The sequence below is a fragment of the Passer domesticus genome, chromosome 3, assembly GCF_036417665.1.
Source record: "Passer domesticus isolate bPasDom1 chromosome 3, bPasDom1.hap1, whole genome shotgun sequence".
Taxonomy (NCBI): Eukaryota; Metazoa; Chordata; class Aves; order Passeriformes; family Passeridae; genus Passer; species Passer domesticus.
In genome coordinates, this window is record NC_087476.1 from 68,945,346 (window position 1) to 68,962,439 (window position 17,094).

General features: G+C 34.9%; 1 protein-coding gene across 6 annotated transcripts in view; it reads right to left on the reverse strand.

Moving 5' to 3' along the window:
- RYR2 (ryanodine receptor 2) overlaps positions 1 to 17,094 on the reverse strand; it is a 380,824-nt gene that overhangs the window by 6,499 nt on the left and 357,231 nt on the right. For all 6 annotated transcript variants that reach the window (XM_064413752.1, XM_064413749.1, XM_064413751.1 and 3 more), the window contains 9 exons: positions 15,755 to 15,841; positions 14,716 to 14,934; positions 12,475 to 12,605; positions 11,865 to 11,907; positions 9,819 to 9,952; positions 5,798 to 5,858; positions 4,353 to 4,499; positions 3,358 to 3,492; positions 483 to 639 (listed from right to left, as the gene is read on the reverse strand). In XM_064413752.1, coding sequence (XP_064269822.1) covers positions 483 to 639; positions 3,358 to 3,492; positions 4,353 to 4,499; positions 5,798 to 5,858; positions 9,819 to 9,952; positions 11,865 to 11,907; positions 12,475 to 12,605; positions 14,716 to 14,934; positions 15,755 to 15,841 — 1,114 coding nt within the window. The remainder of the gene's footprint in view (positions 1 to 482; positions 640 to 3,357; positions 3,493 to 4,352; positions 4,500 to 5,797; positions 5,859 to 9,818; positions 9,953 to 11,864; positions 11,908 to 12,474; positions 12,606 to 14,715; positions 14,935 to 15,754; positions 15,842 to 17,094) is intronic.

Genomic DNA, 17,094 nt, shown 5'->3' on the forward strand with positions numbered 1-17,094 from the left:
AAAGATTTAACCTCTTAAAGCTATGGTCCAATTTTCACACCATTATTACCAATCTGGATATCTGCCAGATAGTCAAGAACTTATGATGTTGGCAGAGGGAATACTGACAGCAGTACTGATTTTGTCCATGAAAGCTCATGTAGGGTGGGTTACACTGAGGAACAATTTTAAGTTGTGCCAAAAGATTCCTATAGGAGGCTGTTAGAAAGGACGGTGACAAGACAGAAACTGCAGTGACAACAGTATTCTTAGGGCAAAACATTTATTTTGTTTCTATTGATCCAGTTAGAGCCTGTTGATTTTAGAGAGACTCAGAAGAGCAGTGTATAAGAGTCAGCTGGGTGTGATTTTCTATATAAACCTATCCTTTGTGATCTGCCCTGCTGCTCTGCCTGAATCTTAGGTTTGTGATTACCACAGCACTGAGAACTTTGTGCTGCTAAATAATGCTTTCAGTCCCACTGTGGACTACAAAAGCATACCTTGGATAATTGCAAGCAGGATGACAATCACAAAGAAGAAGAAAGTGATGTCAAAGATAATCCGATAGATTTCATATTCATCTCCTGCTGGATCTTCTATTTCATCACCAATGCCTCCTCCTGCACGTACTCCAACATACATATGAAACATGTAGCACTAGAAAAGACAAAACAAAGGAATACAAAGGCTGTTTGCAGCTAAAAAGCAAAAATACCCAGTGTTACAAATTCAATAATTGGTAGAACTGATCTATGGTCTAGGAACTATGACATGTCAAGCCATTTTTTTCTCTCCTTTGAGATTATGCATATTTCTGATTGAGGGGAAATGCTACTGTGCAGCTGAAGCTTCAAATGCTAAAAATAAACAATCCTCCTCCTCAAACCAAAATAAAAAAACCCACAACCAAGCAAAACATCTTATGAATGCTTGTGCAGAGAACATTATTGAAAATTTCTGAGAATACTGTGAAACTATGATATGAAAAGTGGTAAAATAAGTCTATCAGAGAAGTTGCCTGGGATGCTGACAATACAAAATTTCCAGTTTTATCATCTTATAATTTAATAGAAAATTATGGTATCACTCTTTTGAGGTCTAGAGCAGGCAGTTTTTTTCTTTAAGCACTTTTGCAAACTACAGGTAAAGGGTTCTCACCCTCTATCAAAAAATAGTGATGACAATAACTAACTCCTAAAACCTCACTGATGTATCGTGCCTTTGGTTTTATTAGTAGGTTTATGGTTTGATTTGTGATTTGGTGGTTTTCCTTGGTGCTGTTTTCTTTTTGTCTCCGCCTTTTCCGAGTTATTTCGCCAGCTAGTATCTAGTTTCTATTTCTCCAAACTTTAGCCGTTTATTGAAACCGTTTTTCCTCCCTTGGAAGTTTATTGGTTCACTATTGTTATCCCTGTCTAGGTTTTTTACTCCCAACTCTCCTGATTTGTTGAAAGTTCTGCCTTCCCCTGACCTCCCCCCACATATAAGTCTTTGTTTGCCCCTTGATCAGGGTCCCTGGAGAGGAAAAGGGGAAGTTTACCATCAAATAAAGTTTCCCTGGGACCCATGCGCGCTGCCTGTGTTTTATATTGCGCCGAAACCACTGACAGCTGGGATTCAACGGAGCTCCAGGGGGAACCTGCCGCCCCCCCCACTCTTGTCATCAGCTAGCCGGGGAAAGAGAAGCGGCACCTCACCATACAAAAAAATCCATTCTTCTATTTCTATGCCACACTGTCCCCAGAATCCCTTCTGTAAGAAATTAATATAGTACCATATAATGCTGAGTGACCCTTGCCTGAAAAAAATCTAACAATTTCTAAAGATAGCTTATATTCCAAGACTAAAAGGTAATAATTAATTTAATGAGTGAATGTAGTGTTACTTATGTAAAAGGTTTGGGTTTTTTGTTTCTAAAAGGTTACATATATTAATTTTCTTTGAAATCCCATTTCAAGTCTTACTGTTTTCACAAGACACAACCCTGATTTTACAGCATATCACATGTTATTCTAACTAATTCCTGTACAATATTATACCCTTGTGGTACGAGTATTTTGAGATAATTACAGAGCAGGTCAGGTCAGATCACTTCATGAGATCTCTGCTCCAAGCAGAGCCCACTGCAACCTCAGAAAAAAATTGTTTTAGGCTTTGTCCAAGTCAGTTCACTACAACTTCCTAAGGATGTACAACAACCTCTCTGAGCAGCGTGAGCCATTTGGCTCCGCTCAATCAGAACACATTTTTCCACTTTATGTCCACAGTCTCCTGCCATGCACTTCCTGTTAGGAGCTTGGATGTGTCTTCCCAATAATCTTTCTGCAGACACTGGGAACTCCTCTTACCCAAACCCACCCTCAGACTTTCTCCTCTCTAAGCCAAACAAGCCCAGTTCCCTTCACCTGTCTTCCCGCAAAAAGTGCTCCAGCACCTGACAATTTAACAGCCCTTCACTAATTCATGTTCCAGTTCATCTGGTTTTGGTGTGCTGAATGTCCCAAACCTAACAAAAATAAAGACATACTAGTTTAGTTTATCTAGTTTATCTATTTAGTTTAGTTTAGCTATTTTAGATATATCTATTTATTTCATCAAATAAATAGTTTATATATTTATTTGGCTTTTAAATATTGTTGATTCCCTGGAAGAGATTCATGTTGCATAGCACATTGAAACACATTTAACACGATTTTTTACTTTTTTTTTTTTTTTTTTTTTTTTTTTTTTTTTTTTTTTTTTTTTTTTTTGAGAGAGAGAGGTATCAAGGGAAATGCATCTTGGAAATTCTTTTTGGTTTAAACTCTACCAGTCATAACTCCAAAGCCTGTCACTGTCTTAGTTTGTTCCAAAATAATTTAAAACAGTTGTGAACACTGCAGTTACCGAACTGCCTATTAAAGATAACTATGGCAATTCATGCTGAGAGAAACTGATGGATTTCAAAGCTTAAACAATAGTTTAACTGTTTTCATTACTTATGAAAATGCTTGTCTAGGAATGACTTGTTGAATTTCAAGATCCAGAAATGCTGCCCTTTAGCCAGCTCAGCTTCACAGCTTGTAGTTGTTTCGCATTTTTTAAACAGCTATAGCAAAGTGCAGTACCACATTTCTTCTACTCCTTTATAGAGGAGTTTTTTGAGAATACACAATATCTATCTATTTTTTGAGCATCTTCATCATATTTGTCTGTTTGTTTTCAACAGCAATCTTTCCTCCCTGCTGGCCAATAGTATGACTGTATGAATACCAATTAACAAGAAGGTCAGGACAAAATCACAACAGCTTGAGGAAAAAACAAACAAAAAACCCAAAGCAAAAAAAACCAAACAAAAAGCACCAACTAAAAACCAGAAAGCAGAACAAGCCTTACTGTTAGCATATCATCACATTTCATATCTGGCATGTCACCGTCTTCACTCTTGTTGTAGAACTTGCGGAAAAAATTGAATGCCACTACTGTATACAAGTATACTACTACTGCCAGTAATCCCACTGTTAGGACAAGCTGGAAGAGAAAATTACAGAATGGATTTAACACCATTATGGAACTGTGATTTATCTTTTCTTCTTCAAAAAAAAAAAAGGAACTAACAATAAACTGTATGTAGTAGCAGCAGGAAAACTTTTACTCTTTATATATTTTTGTAATACAGAGTAATATATCAGCATATTTTCATGCAAAGATTGTGTCTATCCTTTTTTTTTGATCAAACATAATTACAAAAACAAATTACACTGAAATATAATTACAAAGACAAATCATATGGATAGACAGACAAGGAAACAATTATTAGAATCATATGGAATCCCCAAAATCAGCTGGAGGATCTGAAAACTCACTACCTAATAGTAATATTACTATCACCTAGTACATAATTAATTGAAATACAGTTATCTACTAATTTAATAGGAAAGCAACTTTATTGTTTACATGTATGAAATTACAAATAAAAAGAAGCCTGTTCCTAATATTTTAATATCTCAGAAAATCAGGAATAAGTACTCCACTGCTCAACTGCAGCATGATTCAGATTTTGCTCTGAGCTTAAAGGAAAGCAGCTGGAAGGGGGCTTCAGTATCCTGTAAATCCATATTTCACTTGTGTAGCTCCCAGATCTAAAAATTTTCTTATAAATAATCCCCCCTTAATTCATAGGTAATTTGCCAGAACTTCAGGACTATTTTTAAAAGGGATTTTCTTCTTACAAATCCCATTGTCTAACTTCGTCATCCACTCAAGTTCTAGAGCTCATGATGAAAGAACATTTCTGCTGTCAACCTGTGGAGTGCCTGACTCAAGTAATGAAGTGATCTTGCCTGTGTACTCCTTAGGTAAAAAAGCTGAAAAGAGATGACAATTGATACCTGTTTGCCATTGTGGGTAACTGATGACAGGATAGTCCGCAATGTCTTGAATCCCATCGCAATGTCAAGGAGATGAGCAGCAAAGAAAAAATTGTTGTAATGGCCAAGGACTGACATGGTCATGTACCATGCTAGGTAAAGGAAAGACTAACAAAAAAACAAGTACATTCAAAATAAAATTCATGGCTTTCATCTATAAATTAATTCAAGACAATAAAGGAAAAGTAGAAATTTCTCAAATATGCTTTTCTTAAAATAGACAACAGTTCTTTTTAAACAGAGAATTTTCTAGATATTGTTGAGAATTTTCTATTCATGCAACAACATTAAATCCTCAAATACAAGTCAACAAGATATGGGCAAAATCAAGAAATTCAGAATTTATACTACAAAAACTTAGTTTGAAATTCTTAAACCCCTATTTGTAAATGTTGCTACTGTAAAAAGAGTTTTTCTGATTTAAATTATTTTTAAAAATAATTTCTAAATAATTACATTAAAATATTAATGCCTAAACTTAGTTAATGACAATTACAAAACAATGCAGGCAACAAAAGAAATTTTATAATTAATTTGAGCTACTAAAATTCCTATTTAAACATATAGGTATTAATTATGTAACCATGAATGTTAATTTCATATGATCCTCTATCAATTAATTTTTTTAACCATAAAGACAAGTATTTATAAGAGAAATTATACTACATCCCTTAGAAAAAATCCTAGTCCCAAACAAACACTGTTTAGAGATCATGTTGTCTCTAGACATGGAGATTTACTGTTTCCACTTTTCCTGAGTACCTTCAGATTACAATTTCATTTTCCATCTGTTCTAATTCCAAAATAATTTTTCCCTAACCATTTTTTTCTTAACAGCAAATTAAGTAACTAGGCAAAAAAATAATTGTAAGACTGAAAAATCTTATGGTGACTGACTTAAACTGCATTTTAATATTCTTGCTTATTTCTCCTTGCTTTTTTTTTTTTTTTTTTGCTTTTAAAGACTCCCTTTTTCAAATTATTTAAATAATGTCTATAATTTTGTGCATATCTTACTATTGGTTTCAGTGATACTAATTTAGCAATTCAAGATACCTTAATTATATTTATATGACTGTGCTCCAGGAATATTCAAGTGTTCATAATATTTATGAACAACAGGAAAAATGGCAAGTAGCATTTATACAGTTTTCAAATTCTACAGTGCAGTGCTTTCTTATTGCTTCTAATAAAGCATATCAGAAATAGGGCAGGAATTGACTGAGGTTCTATTAACTACTACCAATCTAACTGTGAAAATATTTTGTAAATATACTACATCTTGTAGTGAAATAAATATAATCCAGAGTATTTCACACCTCTCATTGAGGCATTTTGCATTAGCAAGTGCCTAGTTCATTTTAGAACATGAATATATACATATACGTATAAACTGAGAAACTTACATTATCAGTGAAAACAACTCCTAATTTCCACATCTGATATTTAACATCAATGGAATTTAGCCTGCAAAAAATAAAAAAAAAATCGTTTTATAGCAAAACACATCTGGAAAGCATTAAACACAATCTGTAGGAAGTGCATGGTCACATAGCAGGAGTCAACAGCTGATCAATTTCTTCAAAAGCTGAAATACATTAGAACCTTTTTCTAATTCAGAATTTTACTCTGGAATTAATCTGTCAAAAAAAAAAAAAAGGCCAAAATCAAATTCATAAGTACTGTTTTGAATTCAGCAGACCTAATGCTAATTGATGTCTAAAAAGTTATCATGCATACAAGTGAAATAAGCTGTCTTAAAATCCATGGAGAAGAAAATATTTTATTTTCTTTTTAATTCAACCCACCTAAGCCTGAAGTAGCTAGTCAAAAAAGGTAACTGAATTTGCACCTTAAAATGCCAATTCTTTACCTTAGTTATAATAGCATACCTCGAGTGACAAAATTAGATGTCATTAAAGACAGACAAATTTAGATCAGATGAATCTCAGCACTTGCTCAGAAAATTGTCCCATTTTTCTAAGGATATAAGGAAAATTGTTAATGAAAATAGGATAATTCTTACCAGTTAATGAGTTTTGACATAGGTACTTAGGAAAAACTTCTATTAATGTTACTTTTTTAAAAATAGAAAGCATCCCATCAGATAAAAAACATGCTTTATTAACTGCCAACTAGGTAGGAAATAGCCTTTTTATTGCACTGCGTCAAAATTTTGTGCCAGGCACAGAACAACATCAGCAGGTGATACTTCATCAAGAATGGTGCCATTTGACCATTACAAAAAAGAAACCATTGAACCAAAACCAAACAATGAGTTATAGGGTGCCTGCCAGCTTCCTGTGTGTCTTCAAGACAGAGCATAGAACAGATTCTTTTGAGGTATCCTGCACAAAGCCCCTGCAAGGATCCACTACGCTTAAGATTCCCAAGTAAATAATCACAGGAGGAGATATTTTACATGAGCATCCATAAGGGAAAAGATTTGAAACTGAGATTCCTGTATATGCAGCAAAGAACAGGCTGGGAATTTGAACACTAACAGCGACTATGTCTCCCAACCACAACAGTTGAAGCCCCTATCCACCTGCAGATGCACACTTCTACTCAGACAAAGAGGCACATCCACACTTTTGTAAATCCTATAGTGTCATCATAGAAAGTATAAATCTTGAGACTTCAGGTGTAAAAACTACTGCAAGTAAAATTCCTTACTTTTTCACTAGCCATTCATTACAGGCGAGATATACCATCACTTGAGGAAAAAGTCTACTATTTTTCCAGGAACAATCATGTTCCCTGAGATAACACTTTACTAAAAAGGGAGTTATCCACTCCAGAATATTTTGAAAACCTAGGTTATTGTTTCTCATGGAAAGGAAGAGCAAGACCTTTTAAATTCTTCCACATTCTCAGGCCAACTCCATTCACTGTTTGTACACTTCACATTTAGGATATGGTTTAATTTCTCACCAATCTGTAAAAACTTCAGATCTTCCAGGAGAAAATTACTTACAATTTTTCTATTTTTGAAAGTGGAAGACTTATTCTTCCGTGTGAGCATTTGACAGAAGCCCTGCTTATTTTCCAAATTAGCCTTATGTCAAAGCTCGCTGTAGATGCTTAAGCCTTATCTTGCCTCTTCTGTTGACTCTGACTAAACGAATGATCCCAGAAAAAACATCAGTAAGAAGGCTAAAGGAACAGGGAAATAACGATGGCATCTTTGAAAATTAACTTTCCTATCTGTGTCTTCCATATTATTTTCTCAAATATTCTACATCCATGATGCATCTAAATAAACACCATTCACCCAAAAGAAGAAGCAAATTCAATGGGAAAACAGCACCACTGTCCCAATTTCAGTGTGCAAAATTTAACTGTCTTTACAGCTAAAATCTAATCTACAGGAAAGTTGCAACCACATCATCCTTCTAAGTTGGTTACAGTGAAATAATACTGCAACATATTTAAATAATTTAAATATTTGTATATTCAATTAAATACACTTTAAAAACATTCAAGGCTGTATCAATGAGCTGGATGGCTCTTCAAGAATCAGTAAAATGCAGATTTTTTTAATGCAGTATATCAGTGGGACAGGTGGAAGCTTTTGAAGCATGGTCACCTGCAAGTAGAGTGCTTTAAGTCCATTGCAAAAGGACAAATGCAAATCCAGGCTATTTTTCCAAAGGAAAGGAAGAGAAAAAGTAGGAGCTAGGGGTCAAGGGGACCTGTTCAATTGTATTGAAGATGAAAATGCTGCTCAATGCACCTCCCTTCTGTGTTGTGAGACACAGCTATCTGGTCTGTGACACTTCCTCCTGGCACAAGCAGAAGCACCAGATCTGAAACCTGCACCAGATTACACCAGTCTCTATTTTCTTCCCAAAGTACTGCAGTAAGGGATTGGTTCCAGTGCTTTTCCCACCTCTCTCTTCACTGCATGGTAAATACATGTCAAATTTGGAACCTGGAATATGTGTAAATTTTAGTAGCTTCATTAGTATTCATTTCTGAAACTGTTAAAAAGTGGATAAACATACCTTCCTGAAGAGTATTTTTTTATGCAACTGGTTCTGTAAATTTTTATAATAATTTATTTTCCTGCAACATATTAATGTGTTAAGGGTATGAAATTATTCCCCCAGGGAGAACAGGAAAGATGGATGAGGTAATACATTTTTTTTACTGTATATAACATGGAGGAGATATTAGAGATGTTAAAAAAAAAGGCATCCTTCAGATATGATTCTTAAATTGCATATTTCATCCGCCTCCTTTAACTGTTTCATTCTGATCTGTTTTTTCAAGATTACTCACAGTAACATTATTTAAATGTTTTTCCCCTCCTATGAGTATGAGCACACAGGGGAGAGAAAGTAGTTGTATTTTGGTTGTTTTTACCAATAATAAAAGTAGTAGGTTTTTTTCCTGAACTCAAGCATGGGTTCTACTGTAATCCAGCAGGAGCAAAACAGTGTGAAAGAAAGCACTCAGGAAAGTACTTCTGCCACAATATTAAATTCTTTTAGTACCAAAATGCCACAGAGTCCTTGAGCCTTTACACTGAACCTGATTGATTGTTCAGACAGACTCCTGATTTATTAATATCCATCTTTTACAAAGATGGACTAAAGAGCCATCCTTACAAAGTCAGCTCTTGCTTCAATGCACCTCTAATCCACCAGTAGTCTCACTGCCTACTTCTGAGAATCCTTGCACACCCATAGATAAAATGATGCTTTTAGAGAGAACTTTAAATAAACCCTTACATCAGAATCTCTGTAGCATTAAAATTCTATCTGTGAAAATGTTCTCTCTAGCTGAATACCTTTTTTAATGGAGAACTGGAAAAAACATATTTTGCAGTGCTTTATAAAAGCCTGTTCTACAAAGGAGAATTTACTACTCTGAATGTCTAGGGGCTTCTCTTTATTTCTGTCTCCCAAATGATATATATGATATATAAATGCATAGTTTAGGGAAAACGAATTATAAAAGGATGTGAAGATTAATCATCCAATAATAATCCCAGATTTTACTGGTCACTAGCACTTCAATTTATTTCATAATTTCTTTATAATCAGAACACACAGTACCATTTTTGCTCATTCTTTTTAGCATGGCTGAACAGAGAACTTGAAAAAGAGATTCCAGCCCAGCTATGATGACACTATCAAAAGAGTGGGAACATGATGTATTCAAGCTGCTGTGCACTAAACTAAATCTTCATACATAAAAACCAGAGAAATTCTGCATATACGTTGTCTATAATTAAATAAATTTGCTGTATAATTCAGCATAAGAATTGATTTCTTATGCAAATATCCATAAATGATCAACAGATGTTTTGTCTGAATGAAAAACCTTGAATGATTTTAACTTACAAAAACCCCAAGAAAATTAAAAAAAAAGAAACAAACAAAAAACCCTAATCACAAACAAACTGTAGGCAATGCTTACACAGCAGAAAAGGAGCTATCCTTCTTTGGTTTCTTCTTTTCTCGAGCATCACTAAAATCAAGAGCAGCTTTGTCCATTCCGAGTAATTCGCTGATTCTGTCACGGCCATAGAATTCACCATATTTATCCATTACCTAAAGTTAGAAGGAATATTCAAAAATATTCATTAGTGGGGTAGATCAGCAGTTATTTGGCCTGGATCTGAGGACAAGAGGTTTAACATACAAGAAGCCTGAAAACAGTGCTTCATGACTATGGATGATATTGTGATCACAAGATCTTGAACATAGAGTTACGGCAAAAAACTATTTTCAGTGAGGCCCTATCTCTTTCTTAAAAAATTTAAGATGTTTCACAAGTAATTTTGCAGAAATATACTTGCTTGCTTTCATTCTGACTGAACACACAGCTCCTTCCTAAATATTATCTGTATCTTCTCATTTCAAAAAGACTAGACAAAGAAATACAAATTTTTCCATAACAAGTTCATAACTCAGTGACTCCTGCAGGTGAAGAGGTATTTTGCCACCTTTCTAATAGGAAAGGCTTTAAATATTTATTGATATTTTTTCAGATTTTTAGAGAAGCTTTTTTTGTAGCAAGCCTGAAAACAGTGCTTCATTATATGGACTACATTGTAGACTGGGGATTAAAATACAAATATATATAAAAGAAGACATTCATTGCAGAATAGCATATTTTATGACAGTTAAATCATATAGCACAGTTCCTCAGCCAAAGCTAAAGTCTTCCACACAACTTAAAACCATATTCCTTTCCTTTTGATTTGAGCCTTCCTTGACCATCTACATTGACAGAAGCAAGGTAGAATTTTATTTTCTTTCCTAAGTACTCTTTGAGAGCTACTGCTTCCCCTTTGCTTAGACAGACATGTAGAAATCTCTATATAATAACCTAAAATATGAAAAAAACTTCCACAGTAAAATGAGTACACAATTCAAAGGAATTTTTTTGGTCAGGTTGACCTAAGACTGTTACAAAGCAGAAGAACTAAGAGTATTAAAAAACATGTTTCCAAAAGTATGATACAAGATTGGCATTAATGTGTGAAGCAGTGGTAAATGTGATCCAATAACGTGCATACCCTCCTTTTCAATTGTGGCCAAACACACTAAAAAGATTCTTCTTGCTGTAAGCTATTGCAAAAGCATTAGATTTATTTCTTAAGAGCAAGCTGAGAAAACATTTAAAATAGCATTTGTAAGAATGCTCGAGCCTAGAGGACTACAGTGGCACAGGGGCAGGTAGGAACCCAAATTATGGATTCACAGTGAATGGATGCTCTGCAAGGTCCCCCCCAGGGCAGCCCAAGGAGAGCCTCAGACCCAAATCTGAAACCCAGCAAAATGAGTCACTGGTAAAAACTCTCCAGATCACCTGCCAGACTAAGAGGATTACTGCCAAGGGATGCATACACTTATGCAACCCACAAGTCGGATGTTATTGGTTGTTACAGAGAGAAAGCAAGATGGAGAAAGGGATGGATTTAGGTACTTGGGGAAGAAAAACCATGGGAAAATAGAAAGGTAAGGGACAAAAAAGGCCAGTACATATATATACCTTTCAGAGAGTTATAGCTGCCTGATTATGCCCTGTACCTAAATACCTCAATTTGTCCTGTCTTCTTATTAATTACTTTTTTACCTTCTATTGGGTGAGGGACACCACTCTCTGTGTATCGAGGTGAATACACTCTCTGTGTATCAAGGTGAATACATAAATACAGACAAGACATTTTACAAAATTTGCATTTTGCATACAAAATTCTTCATGTAATTTCATTAATGTATTTTAATTCTTGTTTTACACAAAATCTGTATGTAGAAAAAGTTTGAAATATCTAAAAAATAGTTGTAAGAATGTGGTAAGGAATTCTGTGTATTTCAGAATTGTAAATCTCAAAATCTAGATTGAGTCAAAGCTATATTTCAAAGAAGGGTAGTCCACATTTCTCCCATCATAAACATAAATATGCATTAGAATTTTATTTTAACCTCATAAATCTTTTTAAAAAATAAGCTTTACCTTTCTTTTCACAAACTTGTCCCAATAGTTATTTGGAAAAGACCTGAAAAACACAGATAAACAAGATTACATTTCAGAAAAATATATACCAATTCTGTTTCTAAGAGTCTCAGTGTGGTGGCTATCACCAGTCAGTCACCTGTGAACGCTCTGGAGTGAAAGTTGCCAAATGGTGCTCAGCCTACCATGTAAATGTGAGAAGTAGAGCCAATGCCTGCACACAGGATTCTAGAGCAGCTGCATCCCACACACAGCCCCATCAGGCAGAGAAACAGAATTTTAAATATGTGATGCAAAGCACAGCTCACTCTTGAACTTACAGCAATGCACAACCATCATCACTGTCCTTGCCAAAACAAATCCATCCTGTTTCTTTTTTTCTTTTATGAAGAGAAATAATTTTAAGGCAAAAATTTGGGAATGCATAAGATTAAACAGTAATAGTAAAAATTATAGTAAACATTAGCCTTGCAGGTGCCTGAAAATGTGCCAGAAATACATCTCTAATAATTGTTTATTTTAGACAAGATGGATGATAAGTATGTAATTGAGGAAACAGAAGAGCAATTACTTACAGGGCCATAATGAGACAGAGTAAATAGAAACTCACTGTGTGTTGATTACAAGTCTATCCCACTGTCCCTTAATATCATCCTCTGACGGCTGCTCAGTTATATACAGCCCATCAAATTCCAATTTCCTTGCCACTTCCTTTTCTCTCTTAAAAATAACCAGTGGAACCTGCAGTTGAAAGAAAAGACAGGAATTATGTAATATGCACTAATATGTCTATAAACTTTAACAAAAGCCAGTTGTGAAGAAATAAGTATCAAAACTGAAGAGAAAAAACAGTACTTGAAAAAATTAAAACTTAAAAATTTCCCAGAACACAGAAAAGGTATTGCTACACAGTGTCAGGTAATTCAGAATCATTAAACTACAGTGTTCTAAACAGTTGTAAAAAGATGGTCAAAACACCTGAAGAGGGATGCTTCAAATAAAAACAGTTTTTCAGTGCTATGTAAGGATTAGAGGTAGTCAAGTGAAACAGACCTAAAATGTTTTTTTAATCCTTCGAAATTTTAGTTCCAAATATTATTTTGGGATGACATTTTTTGATTTCATTTTGATACCCAGAGATGTTACAGGGTCCTTTCATTTACTAAAGAATTTTTGAGGTTTCACCGTGGGAAACAAAGTGTTTTGCTGCAGAGAGCAAAGACTGTAAGCAACAAAAAAGGACTGTCAGCAGCTGAGACACCTAGCCAGGCTTTACCTACATCTCTCTTTCATCAGCTAGATGACTTCAAAAGTACACAAGAAGGCAGATGTAAATAGTGGTCCAAGTTGAGTGAATTTTTCTAAGAAATCTTTTACCAAAAAAAAGTAAACTCTACTCTTTCCTGGAACTATTTCACAGATCCCCAAAATTCACTCACCTTAGATTATCCACCTTGACTGTAATAGTAGTCAAGATTATTACTATTTCAGTATACTCATGGACATGGACACAATGAAATAGTAATAATGAAAATCAAGACTACTCCAGAAACATGGTGATTACATTAGATACTATAAAAAAGAGTTCTAACACTATTTTCAGACAGCTAAAAGAGAAAAAATATAATGGATTGCATGCTAAGCAATATTTAGAAGCAAACATATCACACAGGCCTGCACTGTAGTTCGGAAGACTTTGGACTTAAAAGATCTCCAAAATTGAGACTGAAACCATATTTGGACCATGTTTTGGTTTCAGAATTGTAAAGAAGTCAATTAATTAAGATAAATATTTATAACAATGTTTTTCCCCTTCCAGTCAGAGGATAAATGTTAAGAATTAAAAAAAGTAGCATAAAAGGTCATAGTAGAAACAAACAAAAAAGTATGAGGCAGGAGAAGAAAACATCTCAAAAATCAGAAACCTAAGCTTTCAAGCTGCATGGCAAGTAATGGAACAAAAAAATGGTTTATGGGTCAATTTATTTATTGATCCATAGGAATACTTAAAGTAGAGATGAAAATCAACACTTAAAGTAGTAACATGATGAACATTTCCTTGAGCTACAAATGCAGATCATGTATTTTAGCAGAGAACAAATTACTAGCCATTGAAAGAGGAAAATAAAAAGATTAAGGACCACACAAGACCTTTACAGAGGTATAAGGACAAATGAGAAGCTGGGTCATATCAAGGGTCCATTTAATTTAGCACTATCCTGCACTTTGACTTACAACTTTTGCCCTGGAAGTGTGTAAAAACGGGGGAAGTACATGTCAGATATACTTCTCCCAGCTCCTGAGATTTATGAAATTTGGTTTTCTTAAACCACAATCACCGTTTTGCCAACCAAAGTGGCATGTTTAGTTTTCATATCCCTAACAGGTATCTTCTCCAAGACAGTCTTTCACAAGATGCTTTGGCTCCCGCCAAAACACTACCAGTAGAGCGTGTGTGTAGGAACAGCAGGCATTTTATAGAGTCACAATATGCAGCAGCAGTAGTCCAAAATGCTGCACTCTTTTCAGATTACCTAATTGACAGACTAGTTATGCAGCGTCTAAAATTGTCATCTGCATCATGTGTGCTCACACCTTGTCTTTGCAGTCACAAGCAGCTCCTGAAGCAGGTTACTGCTGTAACTGTCTGACAGCAAATCAGACTCTGGCCTACAGCCTCCTGAACAGACACATCACCTAACACACTTTCTGCGTACATCACACTAACAACCCACATTTCTTTACACAATGCCCCAACCTGCTTAAGCAGGTTGACTTTTTTCTAGGTTATACTGCTAGATAGAGTAAAAAGTTTAGACCTAGAAAAAAAAGAGTTAATTTTCTTTCTTACTTTCAAACAATAATACCCTATGATGCAGAAGAATGAGATGACTGTGTGTAGGATGGCCAAAATCCTCAGTGTGGGCTCCATGTAGCCACTGCTTTCTTCCAGGACATAATGCACTGCAATGACCCTCTCATCATCACTTTCCAGGATGTTCAGCTTGGTACTTTCACCATCAGATACCACAGGAAGCTCCTTTTCTTCTGTCACAGCAGATGTGGAGACCTGTTTAAAACACATAATATTGCAGCTGTATTCGTTTGACAGGAGCTGTACAATACTACAAGCTAAGTTGCTGAGCTGAAAAACTGATGCCAAAGACAATATAACTATAAAGAAACTTTAAATATTTTTTTTTACATAAAAATGTCCACAAATAATACATCAGCGAGACCTTTTCATCTTGTTACACCAGTCCATGAAAATATGCTTTTTCTTTTCCTTTTTTCCACTGTCTGTCCATGTTACCAAATCTGGTCTATGATAAATTTTATCACTTCAAATTCAAGAAAGGTTGCAGCCCTCTTAGAAGAAACCCCTGATAGTAGTCTTTATCATCACAGCTCTCTGCCAGAAAATTATTCAAGTCCAAAGACTCTAGAGTTGCATTAATGTAACTAAAATCTTGACAAAATCAGAGATATTCTAGGCAGCTTAAGATGATGTGACTCCTGGCTGTAAAAACCCTTTCAGGAGAGCATAATGGCACAAGGAAACATCTCAAGTGATACGGATTAATTAAAGTTACCTGTGAAGTCCCAGCTTGGCAGGTTCACTGGGAAATAGAGCATCTGAGGCAAGGGTGTGCCTCTCAGCCTGCTCCCTTTGTCCTAGCACAATGCTCTGTCAATGGCTATTTGTGTACTGGAAGTCTATTTTTACTTACCATAAACATTTCAACTGTCACCATGTTAGATTTCTGAAGGGGTAGGATGAAGCAGGTATTTATCCTGTTAGGCCAAACAATTTTACCATAACATATCGGCCACAAAACCCAGATGTTCTCCAGTATGCAACTTAAAAAGTAATATTATGAGAAATTTACCTTATAGAAAAGAAGGATGAAGTTGATGGCAAAAGCAACAAATAACGCCAACATCCTCATGTTGTAAAAGTTTCGTGCAAAATAATTCTGAAAAGAGGACAGAACATAAATATACTTTGCCTAATAAAGATTCAACCATCATTACTAAGTTGCTGCTGAGAGGGTTTTTTGTGGGTTTTTTTTTCCCTTATGAAACTTTTTCATAGCATTGTAAATATAAAAAAACCCAAACCAACAGACATTTTGAGTGATGTACAAGTTCTACTTTACACATGTTATACAAATTCTACTCTACACATACAATAATGAATAAAGGGCATTTTGTTTTACTCCATTCATAAAGGATGAAGGATTTCTAATTGCCTCTCGCATATTTTTCATTATCCTCTCAATACACTTGGAAACAACACAGAGACATCACAAGTAGGAGTAATGTAATAATACAGAAGTCTCTATCTTCCCTATAGTTCAATATTCATACATTTAACAAATTGCTACTTTTACCAAAAAATAAAATCCCCTGCATATAAGTTCATCTTAAATATTTTCTATTTCTAAATCAACTGCATTTTTGCCAGGCCATCAAAAATTTATGTGTGACATGATTACCATGAATAGAAAGCTTTTCTGACATTCTGTCACTGTCAATAGGACTGCAGAAATGTACCTTTTCCCTTCCTGACAACACACAAACATTTACAGCACACATTTTGAATCTTTTAACACTCCAACAGGAATTCTGTCATTTTTTAGCCCTAATGACTATTAGTGAAATATAAAATGAGACTATCAGAAAAAATTTAGCTAAGTTCACATTATTGCAATGGGAATTGTAGCCTAAAAACATATCTCAGTTCGAAAGCCAAACTTAAACACTTAATTTCTTAATAAGATTTTGACTGCAGTTTTGTAGTTTTGCTATGTTCTCATGCTAGAAGTAGGCCACCCCTACATAATTATATACTATATACATAGCAAAAGTGTATTTCTTTTTGCTTTGCATTTCACTTTGTCCTCAGAGAATATGAATGGATTTTAAGAAGTTATGGAGCAAATACTATCTGATATTTTACTGAGAGACTCTCAGATGCAGTTTTACATTTTCATAAAGACTTATTTTCTACAGCTTTTGAAAAACTTGACAAATACTGACTTGCTATTTCACCAAAAAAAAAAAAATATCTGCAACATCTTTTCTTATTCACATCAGGTTAAGCATTATATCTCAGCTGATTCTTTTTACAGGAGAGCTTGTTATTTCCCAAAAGTGTCACTCTGGGAAGGAGAAATCCTACTGTTTCACTAGCTGCTGTAAAAATTCAGGAATTTTACTCCCAGAA